Source organism: Papaver somniferum, chromosome 2 (genome assembly GCF_003573695.1).
Source record: "Papaver somniferum cultivar HN1 chromosome 2, ASM357369v1, whole genome shotgun sequence".
In the NCBI taxonomy this organism is placed as follows: Eukaryota; Viridiplantae; Streptophyta; class Magnoliopsida; order Ranunculales; family Papaveraceae; genus Papaver; species Papaver somniferum.
The window spans coordinates 201,997,565-202,015,520 of NC_039359.1; the positions used below are offsets into that span (position 1 = coordinate 201,997,565).

General features: G+C 36.6%; 1 protein-coding gene across 2 annotated transcripts; it reads right to left on the minus strand.

Annotated features, from left to right (window-relative positions):
* Positions 1–9,537: 9,537 nt before the first annotated feature.
* LOC113350237 (electron transfer flavoprotein subunit alpha, mitochondrial-like) lies at positions 9,538–12,696 on the minus strand. 2 transcript variants are annotated; one of them, XM_026594353.1, is made up of 9 exons: positions 12,468–12,696; positions 12,217–12,386; positions 11,632–11,826; positions 11,294–11,505; positions 10,929–11,092; positions 10,662–10,820; positions 10,357–10,409; positions 10,075–10,215; positions 9,538–9,970 (listed from the first exon to the last, which is right to left on the minus strand). In XM_026594353.1, the coding sequence occupies exons 2-9, from the start codon at positions 12,295–12,297 to the stop codon at positions 9,893–9,895; spliced, it is 1,083 nt and encodes a 360-aa protein (XP_026450138.1). In that variant the 5' UTR covers positions 12,298–12,386; positions 12,468–12,696; the 3' UTR covers positions 9,538–9,892. The 2 variants fall into 2 exon arrangements, with proteins under 2 accessions (XP_026450138.1, XP_026450137.1); XM_026594352.1 differs by having other exon boundaries at positions 12,217–12,696.
* Between the last annotated feature and the right edge of the window lie 5,260 nt (positions 12,697–17,956).

A 17,956-nucleotide genomic window follows, 5' to 3' on the forward strand; every position in this document is an offset into this window, starting at 1 on the left:
TAATAGACGATGTTTTGTGCCTAGGGAAAAACTTGTTCAAAAAGGAAGATGTAAGTTGTTCATACGTATCGATTGACCCGGAAGCCAAACTATATAGCCACGATTTAGCTTTATCTTTCAGAGAAAAAGGGAATAACCTAAGTTTCAAAGAATCATCATCTAGGTTTCTAATCCTGAGGGTACTACAAATTTCCTCAAAGTCCCTAACATGGAAATAGGGGTTTTCATTTTCTTTTCCTAAAAATATTGGGAGCAGCTGTAAGGTCCCAGGTTTAAGTTCATAAGTTGCTTCCGTCTCAGCTAACCTGATACATGAGGGGCGAGTAGTCCTAGTTGGATTCAACAAAGCTTTCAAAGTTGCCATTTCTGGCGCTATCGGAGCAACAAGGATTCTCTCCTCAGTCAAAGGACGTTCAAAAACAGACTCTTCAAAAGTCGTACTCTCTAGATTAGGGTAATCGAGACGCTTAGAACTACTAGGTTTCTCTTTAACAAATCTACCTAGTGCGTCTCTTTTACGTTCAGGCATACGATAGAATTTTCTAAATTGGAAGGGTAAGCAAACACAGATCAAGGCAGACTCAACCAAATCAAACCTATTGATTTATAGCAAACAAAAAGCATGATGGCTCCACTTAGATTGTTTCTAGACTAGCTTCTAATCCTTCGAACGGGAATTCGTTACAATTTAAGCAAACCCCTCTGGAATCAATCTGAGTTAACGTAAGTTTAATAGAGGCGAGGGAAGCTCGGTGGAGCTTTGATACCCAAGGCCTCACCGGTATTACAAGGCGGCGCAGTCATGCATTCAACTTACAGAAACCGTCAAGAACTTCGAAGTATGCTTAAAAGAGTAACCAATATTTTTCGAATGACTTTCCTGTTAAGCTCGTTGCCCTATCGGTATCATTCTAGTCAAAATTTTAGGCTTAGGTTCGCGTTGGTTACGTGTTCCTAAAGAGGACAAGAAGAGAACGATGATGAAATCCGAACCCTTATCTTGTGTGGCCAGACCTTGCCTTTTACTAGAAAAATAAATGTGCATATTCAGTCCTCAACATATATGCATACGAAGGAGTCCAGTAACTCGCTGACAGGGGATTCGCGAGTGTTTAGAATCTTACCCCCCGTTCCAGACGGGGGATGAATCGGTTGTAGTCGACTCGGGCCACTGACTCCGATGTCAAGTGTACGAACCCAAGGTGCAGAGACAATATCGTAATTGTCCTCCTTCTCTGCAAACAGTTTATATATAAAGTACCCTTCCGTAGGGTAATAAAAAAAAATAATGTCCCAAAGTCCAAAAGTCCAAAAGTCCAAAAAGAAAAGAAAAATTACAAAAATAATAAACCCTAATACAGTTTTTTTTTTCTAAAAGAAAATAAACAAACCCTAAACTAAAATTGTCTTCTTTTCTGTTCTTTTTGCTTTAATCTTAAGCTCCAAGTCTTTATGAAATCACTAAACTCTTTGGCTCAATTTTCTTTATGATCCAGAACCTGTAGATACAAGATAAATACCCAAAAACATAAAAAAGAACAAAAATAATAATAAAAAAATAAAAATAAAATAAATCTAAAACCCTAAAAACAAGTCTGTGTCGGTGGCGCCAAAAATTAATGTGATTTGTAGATAGTGGTAAAAAGTGATTCGATTCTCGAACTTGTGAAGGATAACTTTAGACTTAAATTCAAAACTAAATAGAAAACTCGCTAATAATTATAACAAACACCGACAAAGTTGGTATCAATATTAAAAGCACACTGAGGCTAAGATTCCACTATTTTCCAAGTTCAAAGGGATTTGGTCCAAATATTTATATTCATGCAATTTTCTCGTTTAATTTGATTCTAAAATATTGCAACTAATAGATTTTCAAAATTAATAATTGTAAATACCAAGTACGAATCATCAAGAGTCTATAAACTAAGCATACTCCATCAAAATAGATCACAATCACTCAAATAAAAATCATATTCAATAATAGTTCAAGGCAAATAATCATAATAATAATTGCAATAAATTAAATAAGATAAAATAGATTGTACCGCTTTTTGTTGAAAAAATAGCTTCCTCTATCGCCTCAGCAATGGGGTTTAGCTCCTCATATTAATCATGATCTCAAAATAATTGTTTATGGCTCAAAAGATGATTAAAAAGATGAAAAGTGATAATACAGACGATTCGCAACAGTTTACTGGTGTTGCAGAATCACTGTTACAAGGAGAAATAGTAGTTAAAGACCTAATGCAACATCTGTGATGAACGACATATAGGTACTGCTGTGAAACAACGATAGTTTTCTGCGACAGTTTCTTGTGCGTCAATGTTCTTCTTTTTCTTCCTCTTCAGCAGCAGCAGGAGAATAAGGTATTTTCTTGCAACTCGATCTCTGGAGCTCTGTGGTGTTCTAAACTTCTCTGAAAGGATTCGTACCTCTTATATGACTTATCCCCTCTCCTTTTATAGGCCACAGCTCGATTAAATCTCCCCAAAAATCTTGGTTTATCTCCACAACAAGTTTCGGAGTTTTCTTTCTGCCAAACTCTCTTCACGCGTATTTGACCTCTCCCAATACTTCCAAACTCTTTATTAGATAACTACGAATGTTGGGGAAGCTTTTCTAGCCTTTAATCTCCCTGAATTGTCGAAAAAAATACTCCAACAGTAACCCGTGACCACAACACCCATGTTTCCTTCTCCCGGTCGATCTAACCCAATTCATTCGATCCAATCACATATACCGACCCTGTTATGCTCTAGGAAGTCCAGTCCAACAAAAATCCGAGATTGAATCTCCTTAAATCTTCCCAAGAATGCGAACCCTAATCTACATGCATGCTGGTTTGTTTTCCCGCCAAATTTGAAATTTGAATTTGTGAATAACGGGGGCGCCCCCTATCCAGAGTAGGGGTGCCTTTAGCAGCTTCCTTAAGGGGTGTCCTGGGGGTGCCCCTTATCCAAATGGGGGTCCGAATAGCAAGTGTCCTCCGGGTGCTTTCCGACAACTTTTTGAGTCAATTTTTTCCAAAAATGTTTATTGGCCAAAAATACCTACAAATAAATAAAACACCATAATAAGTACAAAAATGAGCTCTAACAATATATAGAATCGAGACAAATCGAACACAAAAATGTGTCTATCAGGGTGTGGTAACCCTTTCACACAAAACCATCTAAAACAACTGATAGCACAGGAAAAACCTAAAATCCTCTTTCTACCTGAATCAAAATTACAAAAATCTTTAGTTAAGTCCTTCTTGTCACATAGTAGACCCTATAGGAAAAGATGGAGGTCTAGACATAGCATGGATTGATGGATTTCATTTTCAATTTGTTCAATGGAGCTTAAACATGATTAACACTTTAGTTCAAACAAACATAGAATCTAAAAAGTGGCTTTTAACTTGTTTTTATGGAAGCCCATATCCAGCCAATAGAAGCATAGCTTGGAACTATTTAGGGACAATTTCGGACCATCTTTCACAAAACAACTTACCTTGGGTCCTTTTAGGGGATATGAATATCATCTTTGGTCAGTCAGAGAAATCAGGCAGACTCCCTTTCATCAAGAATGATAGTACTTACTATAAAAATATCTTACAATCTGCTGGTCTCTTAGACATGGGTTTTTCAAGTTATGATTACACTTGGAATAATCATAGGAAATGATCAGATAATATACAAGAAAGACTAGATAAAGATGTCTCAAATACTAAGTGGAATTTACAATTTCCTCAAGCTAACTTAACCCACTTAGTAGCAGTAGGCTCAGATCACTGTCCTATTGCGCTGCTCTGAATAAAAAATTTGAAAAAACTAGAATGGACTTTCAAGTTTTACGACACATGGTAAAAGGAGGCTTCTTGTGTACAAATTATACAAGAATCTTGGAATCATACTATCAGGGATAACCCAGATAGTACATTAGCTAGAAACTTAGCACAATTAGAAATCCAGTTGCTGGACTGGAATAAAAAACATTTTTGGCCTTTCTTCTAAACAAATCAAAAAACTTCTCAGAAAAATCAGAAACCTAAACTCAAAAAATTTACTTACAAAAAAGAAGCTCTGATACAGGATAAATTATGCTTCCTAGAAAAATTATATGACACACATGAGGCTATAGCCAAAAAAAATCTAGAGACAATTTAGTCAGACTAGGAGAAAGGAACACCAAATATTTTCATACAATAACAGTTAAAAGAAGAAAATGGAACACAACTGAATGCCTTGGAAAAAGCAATAATGTAGTCACTTTTGACAGACAAGAAATACATGACACACTAACTGATTATTTCAAGAATCTATTCTACAAAAACACATTTGTTGATAATACTAACAATGACATTTTCAATAATATAACAGCCTCTATTTCTGAGGAGGATAATGATAAGTTATTAACGATTCCCACTGAAGAAGAAATCTTCATAGTACTAAAGAATATGAAACCTAATAAGGCTCCAGGACCGGATGGTTTTCCGGCTAGTTTCTTCAAACAGAATTGGGACACAGTAGGAGAACAAGTTTGTCAAACCATTCAACAATTCTTCAGAAAAAGCATTCTTCACCCTGATTTCAATAAAACCTTACCTTTTCTCATTCCTAAAACTAGACATCCAAAAGATCCAAGTCAATTCAGACCAATAGGTCTCTGTAACACTGTTTATAAAATTACTGCTAAAATTCTAGCAGATAGAGTGAAATCTTTACTAGAAAATATCATTTCCCCTTTTCAACCACCTTTCTGTCCAAAAGACAAATCTCTGATAACATAGTAATAACACATAAAATAATTCACTCCTTTAAAAGGAAAGAAAGCTATAACTCGTGGTCTAAGGATAAAAATAGACATGTGTAAGGCATTTAACAAGGTAAAATGGGATTTCTTACTTACGGCTCTTTAATCTTTTGGTTTCAATCTTTCCTTTTGCAACTTAATTCAACAATGCATCTCATCTTCATCTATAGTTGTCCTTCTCAATGGTAACCCAGGAGAGTATTTTAAACTCACTAGAGGTCTCGGACAGGGAGATCATTTATCTCCTTATCTATTCATTATCTGCATGGAGATCTTCTCAAAGCTCCTTCTCACTAAATAAAATGAGAAACACATCCATGGAGTTAAAATAACACCCAAAAATAGTCATATTTCACATCTTTTTTTTTTACTGATGATTGCCTCCTTTTTATCAAAGCAAACTTAAAAGAATGTCAGAATATCCTCAAAATCATTGAAACTTTTAGTATTGCCTCGGGACAGTTGATCAACTTTGAAAAATCGGGTGTTTTGTTTAGTAAGAAAGTACATCCAAAACATCAAAGAATGATATTTAAATTTCTGAAAATCAAGAAAATTGATCTAAAAGACTATTAATTAAGTTCTCCTTTATTCATTGACAGGTCAAAAATAAAAATCTTTGAAAATATAATAGAAAAGATGGAACATGAGTCTCAAGAATGGAAAGGAAAGATAATAAATCAAGCCAGCAAAATGGTTTTAAACAAATTAGTCTTGGCTAGTATGGAAAACTAATGGGCTGCTTCATTCTGCCCAAGAAAATAACCAACAAATGGATGCTATCCAAAAAAAAATTGGTGGGCAATATAGACAATCTCGAATTTCGGCTTGTCTCGGTCCCAGCCGTAACACCGAGACAATTTCATCTCGCTGAAATTCTCGTTCAAATTTCCGGCTAACTTTCCGGAGTCGTTGTTTGAAAATTTATAAATATGTTGTGTTTTTTTATTATCAGTATAAGATGAGACCACGTATGTCATCATTTAACAGGTGTATGCATGATTTAATATTCATCAAACACGTGTGTTCTATACAAAGAATAGGAAACAAAAAGTGTCTTGATTGATGTTTCTTTCCTACCATCATAGCTATCACTATTCTTCCTTCACCGAAACAGAGGGTTTAATTGGATAGGAGAAATAAAATCCAGAAAAACCATCAGGGCTTATTCTTCTCGATATCTTCTTGTTTTAATGGAAGAAAAGCTAATTGATTATAGTATTTTAGAATGATGTATTAGTGTAGATTTTCCTAATTGGGATCTCTTAGAATTTGATACGCTTGATTGGTATCTGTAATAGCTGCAAAATCTGATTTTTTAAAACCCTTACTTCCATTTTTGGTTCTCTTTCTATTGAAACCTTGAAGCAGATAAGTAATATAAAATCGATGATTATAATCATGAAAAAATTCCATAACAGTGATGAAGATTGGGGATAATCTCGGCCGAGATTAGACCGATTCAGGCGAAATTAGAACTGTTCCGGCGAGTTTCTCGGTTAAATTCCGTATCGCCGAAAACATGTAATTCGCTCGTTGCATAAGCAAAACCGGAAAAATCGCCGGAATCTCTGCCGAAAAAGCCGAAATCGACTACATTTTTGGTGGGGTAATGAACCCAACTCCAAAAGATACTATCCCACATTTTATTGTTTTTTTTGTCAACCGAGGACTAGGTTTCATAAAGGCACAAAAAATGAATATTTTCCTTGCATCTAAACTAGCCTGGAGACTATTAACTGAACCAAACCCTAGTTAGCAATTCGGGATTCGGCAAACGTACGGAACGGCAAACGTACGAGTATTATACGGTTTTGTAAAATCCAGATTCGGTCCAAAATTCGGTCAACGGGACGTGATTCGTCAGTAATTCGGAACGGCATACGTACGTGTATAATTCGATTTATAAATGTGAGTTCGGCTCTGAAAATTCGGTATCTATATATAACAAATAATTTGTATTTATAAGGTCATAGACCAATTTTTATGCATATGTGTGAGTTATTTAAAGAAAAATAAACTTAATATGATGATATTAATAATATATACAACATTAGTTATCCAAGAGGACGTCGTATGGTGGTGTAGATGCTTGGTTAGTGAGTTTGAGATCTCTCTCACCTTCACCTTCAAATCTCTTCAGTCGTTTTTGTTTCATAAAAATTACAACACGTCTAATATTCGGTCGTGTATGCTCGGAAGGCAGTAAAACCCAAAAAGTGGAGTCTTTGAAAAGTAAAAGCTAAAGAATTTATGGCGAATTAAGCGGACGTATCATTCGGAATACGTAAAATTCGTGAACGGTTCGCGAATAATCCGGGAATGCCACATAATACGTGATTTGGGTTCGGAGTTGCAAACGTACGCGAATAAAACGGTAAAATTCGTGATACGGAAAAATTCGCGAATGATTCGCGAATCATTCGCGAACTTACTAACTAGGAACCAAACTCCCTTGGGGCATCTCAACTTAAACCAAAATACTTAAAAAAAAGTCTGGCCTTTAGAACTAAAACTTTTACCCCAAATTCTTGGTTGTGGTGAAATGTTTAAGTAAAGGCATAAAGGTAATAGAACAATACAATATATGGAAAGTATGGGATGGATCAACCATAAACATTTGGGAAGATAGTTGGATATCGGATTTAGGGTCTAAGCTCAGTCAGTTTAGGAACACAAACAACACACATTTAGCACTTTTGATGAGTCTCATAGATCCAATCACCAAAAAGTGGAACTCAACTTTAATTTCTCGATTTTCTCCTATAATATCACTGAAAAAATTTGTAGGATCAGACTCACTCAACATGTACATTCTAACAATCAATCTGATAAGCTAAGATGGCTACTTACTCCCTCCGGAGAATTCTCTGTAAAATCCATGTATAGGAAATTGAATGAACGTACAGAAAACGCTAACAATCTAAATAGGCCAGATTCCTTTTGGGCAAAACTTTGGAAACTGAATTTACCACAAAGAATAAAAAATTTTACTTGGAAATGTTTACAAAATGCAGTTTCAACTAACGCCAAATTAGCTAGATTCCTGAGAGAGGTTTCTCGAAAATGTCATTTTGGTTGTGATTCTGATGAAACTATTGAACACCTTCTATTCCACTATACCTTTGCAAAATCTATATGGGAAACTAGTCCTAATCCAATACAAGTAAGTCATGACATATCTGTCACATTTTTAGGTATTTACAGAACTTGGTTAGAAAACCTGAATATAGTCATCCCATTAGAGATAATCCTGACAAAAATTTGGTTTATTTGGAAAGAAAGATGTAACTGGGTCTTCGGAAAAAAAAAACAACAGAAAACTAGTTCTCAATTAGTTTAGAAATTCAGAGACATTTGACCTCCTGGCACTTAGAGAAGCAGGTTAATTTACAAGAACATGATAACTCAGAAAAGAAGACAAAATAACCATGGAAACTTCCTTTACCTTCTCAGCTAAAAATAAATATGGATGCAGCATGGATTTCTAAAACTAACCCTGCAAGCATCTCTCTAATTCTAAGAAATGATATAGGAGATTTTGAACAAGGAAGAGCAGGGCCCATCTCAACCTCATCCCTAGAAGAAGCAGAAGAATTAGGCTTACTACAAGCATCACAATGGGCAAGGAGCTGAATTTCACCAACTTCAGCATAAAAGGTGACTGCGGGAATCTTTTTGGCTATCTGAATGAAATCTCAACTCCCATTACTTCGCAAAATCAAGCCATTATGAAAGAAGTTAAGCAAGAAATTAGTTTATGTTCAAACTTTTTAGGTTTCTTTTCAGTTCTAGATTAGCAAATAATGCTGCAGATATCCAAGCTAAAGAGGCAAAACATTTTACTTATTTTCTAAATTGGGAGAAATCCCCACCATTTTGTATTATCAAGGCATTACAAGTAGATAAATCAATTGCTTGGATCCATAATTCCCAGGCAAAAGATGGCTTTACTTCTTTTGTACAACGGGTTTTTAACACCCCAATTTAATATCTCTTAATGAAACCAATTTGCAAAAAAGAAAATACTTTATTTTAAACACCATTTTTTATTTTAATGTTAAAAAGAAGAAGCAGTTGGACCATACTATACTGATCAAACTTGTTTGTTTTGAGCTAATTTTTCACAGTGGAAAAACGAGTTTGTTCATCCTCGTGGCCGAAAAAAAACGATATTAGCAAATTTCCACAGGAACTGCTCTAAGGCTAAGTCCTATGGTGTGTTAATTTAGCAGTTAGATTAGCAATCCACGTCAGCCCAGCGTTATTTGGTTCAGCGCTTTAAATCTCAGCCGTCAGATTAAAAAATAAATCGCCTAGCGCTGAACCATTCAGTGAAAGGGTATTTTTTTTTTTGCGCTGAACCATTCAGCGTTACTATCTCGCTACTAGTTAAACCTAGGAGAGAACTAGTGTTAACAAATAGACAACACTTTTTTTTTTAAACTGCAACGCTTAACTGCTAATCTAGCAGTTCAATCTAGCCCATAGGACTTGGCCTAACAAGGTCACCGAAAATCTCCAATTTATTTTCCTAGCATATCCGTCTAACCAAAAAAAGAAAGAAAAGAAAAAGAGGTAGCATATTCCGTATATCATGCCGATGCCAAGCCGTGATTAAACCATTCATAAAATGTGACATTACGAAATTCCAGTTGAGATCCTTTTAAGAAGCTATTCCACATGCCAAGAGCATAACTGCACTAAGTGATCAAGAAGGCAACTAGGAGAACCTGTCATCTCAATATGCTGCTACCGCAATTCAAGATTATTTTAGAAATATTGAAGGCATAGCGAGCTTACATGAATGTGTGGTGTTAACGGTGACATACATTAGGATTTTCTTTTCTTTTTCTCCTAAAAAGAAAAAACATTGGTGAAAACAAGATCCAGGAGGTTAATAACGAGATGGTAAGGTAACATTTCCCAGAAGAGCCACTTCAGAGGCAGCTGGGATAATACTAAGACTTGAAGACAAGTTTATTGCCTGAAGGCGGATTAATGAAAAATGAAAACTAGCTTGTGCGGGTATAATCTGGTGCATATATACAGTACAGTGCGTCAATGCAGTTTCTTTAACTCTGGTTTCCCCTATTTTTTGCTGGGTAGTTTTTCTAACAGTTCTGGTATCGCTTCGAAGACATCAGCTACAAGACCATAATCAGCGACCTGCAATTCCAGAAACTAGTTAGACCTGAAACGAGAGCATTTTTATGCAAATGAACTTCCTAATCTAGCCTAAGCTAACAATTTTTAATCAAAATGATCATCACCTGGAATATGGGAGCGTCTGCGTCTTTATTTACAGCAACGATGACTTTAGAGTCTCTCATGCCTGCCAAATGTTGGATGGCTCCAGAAACCCCAAATGCCATGTACAACTCTGGAGCCACAATTTTTCCAGTTTGACCAACCTGAAATGTTACCGCAGAAACTAACAGCCTAAGATGATAATATTGGAGGCAAGAATATCTTGGTAGTTCCATCGCATTATATGAGAGACATATACAAGAGTCTTACAGTTTTAAGCTAGAGAGAACTGTTAGATGTCTTACCTGGAGTTCATTAGGAACAAACCCTGCATCAACAGCTGCCCGAGTTGCACCAACTACAGAAAGAAAAGAAAAAAAGTGCAGAAGTTAGGTCGAATTCTACTCCGTAATATTCACGGGGATTGTTCCCAACTGGGTTGTTAATTGCTATATCCAAAAATTTTACACTTTCCCTCTTTCCAACGAAGCAAACTATAATTAGAATGAAACTAATCAACCATTGAAGTTTATTGACGGGTGTCGTTAGAGAATTACATAAACTATTAAATCATATAACCACGTTGCATCTTAAGATTCACCATATATACCTGCTCCACCAAGCTTTGCTGCAAGCTTCTGTATTAGTTGGAAGTTTTCGGCACTCTTAAGTGCTCTACCCCCTGTGATCACTACTCGCGCACTTCCTAGATCCGCACGTTCTGTATCTTGGGATGTATGATTTACATATCGAGATTTGCCAACACTATCTGTAGGTATGGAACAGAGATGATTAATTAGCTAACTTGGGTTCAAATTATTTTACAAATTTGAGAAAACATTTTTGTAAATTTAGTAGCAGACATTCAGAAACAGACCTTCACTGAAGGTTGAGAGGTCAACCTGGGAGATGGGAGCTGCTTCAGATCTGGAATCAGCTGAATTAAGCGACACAGGGAACGAAGTGGACCTAATGGTTAGCATACAAGGATTTACACCGGTGTATCGAACAGTACAAAGAGCGTTTCCAGCATAAATAGGCCTAAAAATAGAAGCAAACCATACAACACAAATCAAATAATCATTCCAAATTTTGGTTGGACCATTTAATTTGGCAAGGTATGAACATAGATCAAATAATCATTCTAAATTTACGCTGGTTGTGATGGTCAAACAGTTGATTACACAAAAGTCAGTTAGGTTGGAGCATTTATCTGGTAAGGTATGAACACAGCAAAAGTACCTGACAAAAAGTTTAGGCCCGGAAATATCAATGACATCAGTAATTGGAGAAACATCTAAAAGAGCAGCCGCACGTGGCAGAACATTCTTCCCAAAGGAACTTGAGGCAGCAATTATGTGCGAGTAACCTCCTCTCTGTTGAATCAAATGGACTAATGCAGCCCAAGGTTCAGCAAGAGGATGGGCTAGTTTATCTGAATCTGCCACAAGCACCTACACAATGAAATGGCATGAAAGAACATTAGATAACTGCCAAACATCCAGATCAAAACCTGCTATATAATTTAGTCGTAGGTCAAAAGGAATGCACCATTGAAAAGTTTATAACAAAAAGCTCACTTGTGAAATTGAAGGATGACTCATTGCAGCATGTGAAACAGCTTTTTGAAGGGATTCACCTGATCCTGCTAATAGAACTGAAATGGAATTTTCTTCCTCACCGCCATCGATTGCCCTTGACGCTGCTTCTATTGCACTTAACGATGATTGTTTCATATGCCCATTTTCATGTTCCCCTAGGACCAATGTACTTGCCTACACAACAACCATAGGGAAAACCAAAGGATAGGATCGCATTAAGAACCAAGTAAATATTAGAACAATTTCAACAACTACTCTAGTGGATACTACTGAAGTCACAACCCAAATTGAATAGTCAACCAAGAAACAATCATATTCAGTATTATTTCACAGAAATGTTGGACAATCAAAATTCATTAGCGCTCAAGGGTTTCGCCCAAATTTCAATTTTGATCTTAAAGAGATTCTCTTTCTGTAATCAAGATCAATTGAGCACTAAATAATTGAAGAAAAATAAACAATTGGTATAAAAAGAAGAAAATCCATTAAACTTCAAAAGAAAATGAACCTAAAATTCAAATACAGAAGAAAAAAGATTTCCACAAAAGTTGGGAGAGAACTTACAAATCTAGAAGAAGAAACCACAGACAAGAATCGATGTTTATTGAAGGGAGATCTTCTTAGAAAGTTCATTAGTACAGTCATTCTACTGGATCACTTTACTTTTTTTAGGGTTTTCGTTCCTCGTTTGATCTCAATGTTGATCGCGGGAAAGATATAGTTCTGCCCAACTACTGCAGTAGATGGATCAAATGGATGCAGATTCAGACGATAACAGAACGATCATCAACATCATGATACAATTATACACATACCAAGTTGCGCGAGATCCGGAACCAGCAGATGTACTGAGAAGAAGATATACATGGAGATTTCGAGAGGAAAGTCACGAACAAATGATTCATGACTATTTTGTTACTAGAAGTGTGTACTCTGATCAAGATTTTCAATATCGCTGCCGCACGCCACAACACTTGGTCATGAGGGTTATTGAAGAGATTTGTCGGGTAAACCCTAAATTCAACTATCAATTTGATGCACGAAACATACGAGAGCAAGGTTTTTAAATCGTAAATCGAAACGTGAATTGTTTTTTAAAATTTGAGAACCGAATCGTATGTTAAATCGTGAATCGTAGATTCATGGTCCACTTTTGAATCGTATATTTGCCTATAAAAAATACTCCCTCCGTCCTAAATTATTAGTCCGCTTTGACTAAGTCAAAATATTAAGGAGACCGTAAGAGTGTACAAAACTACCCCTATTATATGATACATTTTTACTAAAATTAAAAGGAGTATATGGAATATGTAAGAAAAACACATTGGTAATTATAATATATATAGAAATATTTAAATAGAAGATAAAAATAAAAATCTTTATGGATTGATTTATTAGATTTGTTTCCATATTGAGGAAGATATCATTTAATATTTAGATTGGTGATATTTAAAATAATTTTATAATTGTAAAAGTTTGAAGGACATATTTGAGAGTTTTACTAAAAAAATATGACTATAAACGGAAGCTGGACAGTATTTTAGGACAGACGAAAATAGAATAGAGGACATAAATTTTAGGACAGAGGGAATAATGAACTAGATGAAAAGCTCAACAAAAATTACATATATTTTCCAAGATTTTTATAAAAGTGAAGAAAATACATTACCAATCACAAAATGAAGCACATTACAATGGTTGGGGTGTTGTCAATTGAACCCAGAATCGCAGGTTCGATCCCTACGCTTCACAAGAGCGTCTTGAATCAAACTTGAAATTTCTGACTCGACTCGTACGATTCACGAGTTCAATCGTACGAGTTTAAAAACCATGTACGAGAACATAGTCCTGAACAAAAGGTCATTGTAGTCCTAAGGATTTTAGGTTATGATTTGCCTGCGGATGCTTGTGATGAATACGTTCATATGGCAAAAACAATAACATGCGATAATCTCAAAATGTTTTTCGAAACTGTAGTGAACCATTTTTGGTTCACGTTATTTACGTCAACCAACCCAGGATGATGTCGACCGACACAACTAGCTGAAAATAAAAAGAGAGGTTTTCCAGGAATGCTAGGTAGCCTTGATTGCATGCATTGGGTGTGGCATTGACATCTGTATGCTTGGTAAGGTCAGTATTAAGGCTACTATACAAAATCAATTGTGGTTCTGGAAGCGTTAGCTTCTTATAATTGTTGGATATGCCATGCCTTTTTTGGCCTCCCGTGTTGCAACAACGACATCAATATCTTGCACAAATCACCGTTGTTCGATTAATTGAATTATGGAAATGCTTCAGCTGCTAATTTCACCATCAACGACATTAACTATAACATGGAGTATTTTCTGGCTGACGGAATTCATCCAGCGTGGTCAACTTCAGCTCAAGCCTACTATGAGATACCTATAAACGTGAAATTTGTCTGTGCTCAAAGGTTGTTTAACAAAAAACATATGGGGTGTAGGAAGGATGTGGAACATGCATTTGGAATTTTGAAGAGAAAGTTCCATATAATTTGTGGAACCATATCGTTCGTTTAAACCAATAGAGATGAATAGGATTATGCTCACCTGCATAATTTTTCACAATTTGGTTATCGGGGAAACTCGACGGGACAAAAGATGGGTTCGTTATCCAGATAAGGATTTGAGGAAAGAAGTTTAACCCGTATGAGGTATGACTGCAAGAGTGTATAGACTGGTAGAAGATAGAATTCAAAACAGATGCTTACATTTAATACTAAGGGAGGATCCCACTACAGACTTGTGGGATGATTTTGGAAGAAGAACCCCTAACATGACTTATTTTTCTTTCTTTTAATTGACGGTTTAGTTTTCTTTCTTTTAATGAATGTAATGTGATTTCTGTAATTTGATTGAATTTGAAATTAAGAACCAAATTGGAGGGAAAAACACTGTATTTGAAACTAAAACTAAGGATTAAATTGAATCTAAAACAAAGGAATACTGCATCCATAATTTAAAACTAACTAAGCCAATGTAATGGAAGTATGGGATTCCTCATCTAAGGTGTCCTCCTCATTAGAATCAACATCAACTACTGTTGTCGTTGCCGTGCCTTTTGTGCTTGAATTTCATCAAATGCTTCTTGCCATAATTTCAGTTGTGCCCGATTCATCTTTGTCGTGTCCATTATTATTATTCCTATCATGTTGCATTTGAAATATTCTTTTCAACTACTTTACGACCTTTCTTCATTTTTGAAGACATTTTCTTACGCTCAACTATTATGATAATATCATTTACTTTCTTGTTTTTCAAAAAAGTCTTGAAGCTGATGATTGTGCAGCATCTTGAGCTTCCTTCCTTTCTTAGTTTTTTTTTTTTTTTTTTGCTTTTTTCACACTCACTCCCTCCCATTTATCATCTCTTCCATTAATATTCAGATTTGAATTACCATGTACTGATCCACCGATATTGGGGTGAGGGTTTGACTACCATGTTGGGATCCATCGGTCTCGTAAGGGGATTCCTTTGGTACAACATATTGGTTGGCCCGGGAAAGCATGAAAATTAAGCGTAATAAAAACGCGGGCCTACAGTAATACCGCAAGTGCACGGTCGTCGGTTGTAGCTCGTGCAAGTACGGGTCGATCCACATAGACTGGGTGTGTTTGGAGTATTTAGCTACTTTGGGCTCTAAATTGCTATTGGGCTATGAATAATCAATGGGCTTTTGAGTGCTAATGGGTTATGAATACCCTTGGAATGAGTTGGGCTTTCAGTGGTTTTGATGGGCTGAACTTGGGTTCAGTTGGTTTCTGATGTGAATTGAACTGGGCTTGATCTTTGGATTGAACTGGGTCTTTGCCTCAGTGAACTGGGCTTCAGTTTGTACAAACAATGGACAGTGGGCTTAGAGAGTTTTTGGTCAAGAAGAAAAGAAGTGACCAGGAGAGACAGGTAACAGTGAGCAACAATGGCTCTAGGCCAAAACAACAAAGATAGAGGAAGAAGGCAGTGAGGCAATAATACAAAGGCAGTTAGCCTAACGCAAAGACAATGAAGAAAATTAAACAAGACAATGACTAAACAGCAAAGAACTAAACAACAATGCACTAAACAAAGCAGTGACAAAAGATTGTGAAAGTGATGAAGATAGTAGTGAAATAATGAGGCAATGGATGATAAAACAATAAACACAAGGTAATAGTGAAGTAAATGTGACAGTACAATGAAACTACAAGCAGAGAACAATGGAACCAAGGCCTAAGCGAAGGGCAGGGGAGATGGTGAAGGTGAAATGGTGAAGGTGAGCCTAGGCATACTACTAGAGTGGGAAGAGAACCAGCTTGCTCACAGTCACTAGTGAGCACTAGTTTCTCCCCACTGCTCAATCAACACAATGCTCTAAGGCTTCTAGCCTAGCATTGACACACAACAGTAAACTGATCCTAACATTTGAGAAGCTAACAGTTGACAAAACAAGAGAGCCTAGGCATACAACTAGAGTGGGAAGAGAACCAGTTTGCTCACAGTCACTAGTGAGCACTAGTTTCTCCCCACTGCTCAATAAATCCAATGCTTCAAAGGCTTTTCACACAAAACAGGCACAATACTAACAAACATGAACTGAAACAGTGAACCTTAAACAAAGCATTTGAACACAATTACTGAATTGAAACACTAAAAGTAAACTAACATAGATTAACAAATTAAATTAAACTAACACAGACTAAAATTTAATTTCGAATTGAAAATGCAAATTAAGCTAACTTAAACTAAAACTGAATTGAAACATGCAATGATATAAATTAAACAACACATATAAATTGAAAGTAAAATTGAAATTTAAAACTGAAATTAGAAACAAGAACCCTAAATTGATTTGGAATTTGAAATTAGAAATTAGAAGTGAACCTAACCCAAATTGGGTGGTTACTTGGCTAGTCCAAGAACAGTTTTCTTCAACACCCCAGCGCTCAATTTATAGTTCTACACATTTTCCCCAAACTCCCCCCCCCCCCCCCCCCCCCCCCCCCAAAAAAAAACAGTTGAGGCTAGGGTTAGGGATTACTCACCCAATTTGACACAACCACTCCAGTTTGATGTCGACCCATGCTTCTATTTGTCCTCCTCTACCTCTCCATGCCTTCAATTTCTCTCTAGCACACGTTAATCCATCAACCCATAACCTAGGGTTTAGGTTAGGTAATAAGTTGATGGGATAAAGGGCTAGAAGGATGGGGGAAGCTATCAATCGCGTGTAGGATGATAGGGTGGAAGTGTGTGAGCTCGAGGTGGTTGTGGCAGGGCGTTTGGTGGCGCGGCAGTGGAAGTAGCAGGTGGAGGTGATGGTGGCGGAATGGGTGTTTCTGCAGAGGAATGGGGGAGAAGAAGTCGATGGGAATGATGGAGGGTATGTTTGGTTAAGGTATAGGCATTAGGTACTAGAGTGTTGGTCGGGTGTAGGGGATTTAGATGTTGGCGAATCTGAGTCACTGGATGCGAAGCTGTAGGTGAATCGGATGGCTACCCCTGAAGAGTCTGGTAGCGACCGTCGGATGTCTTGATACAACGAAGTTAACGACGAAGATCGAGGTTAGGTGCTGTAGTGTTTAGCGGAAGTATCGCTATTTGATGCGCATGCAAAGAAGCGACCGTAGGATCTAAATGTGATCTAATCTGAAGGCTTGGAATTTAGGTACTATGGTGTTTTGCAGAGACTTCAGATTTTGATGCTCTACGAAGGATCGACCATTGGATGATGAGATGGATCTGATCTAACGGTTGATAATGGAAGCGGGTATGGATATAGAAAATGGGTTTGGGTAAGGGTTTTGGGCCTTGGGTATGCCAAGCCCATATCTTCTTCAAGAACAATTCTTCCTTCTTGAGCCCATTCCTAGCTTTTTGGACGTGCGCTCCATTCTTTGCGGCTTCCTTGCGTAATTTCTTCCGGCTTTTCACCACTCTTCAGCTCTTTTCCGCTCCGCAAGTTATCCAGACTTTATTTATTACCTAAAAATGCAAAATTAAGTAAGAAAAATATTTATTCTTGAAAACAATGAAAATACAGAATATGGGATAAAATGTAGAATTACTGCACAAAAGATGAGTTAAATGCCAACAAAAAGGGATAAATATATACAATATTTGGCACTCATCACATATCCATCCAACAGATCGGGTTATATCGGTTCAACTTTCAAAGGTTGTGGAAGCATGCTTCGTGCTTGAAACTCGAGCTTCTTGTTCTTTGTTATTCCTCTCGAGTTTTCCTTTGCTGCAGATTTACCAATATATAAATTAGTTATTTACAACAAATTGATAAAAAAATC

Coding starts and splice junctions, on each gene's coding strand:
- LOC113350237 (XM_026594353.1), bottom strand. CDS start 12,297: ATGACTGTACTAATGAACTTTCTAAGAAGATCTCCCTTCAATAAACAT. Junction 10,410..10,661: donor AGCAAAGCTTGGTGGAGCAG/GTATATATGGTG, acceptor TTCTTTCTGTAG/TTGGTGCAACTCGGGCAGCT. Junction 10,216..10,356: donor TTGTTCCTAATGAACTCCAG/GTAAGACATCTA, acceptor GTAACATTTCAG/GTTGGTCAAACTGGAAAAAT.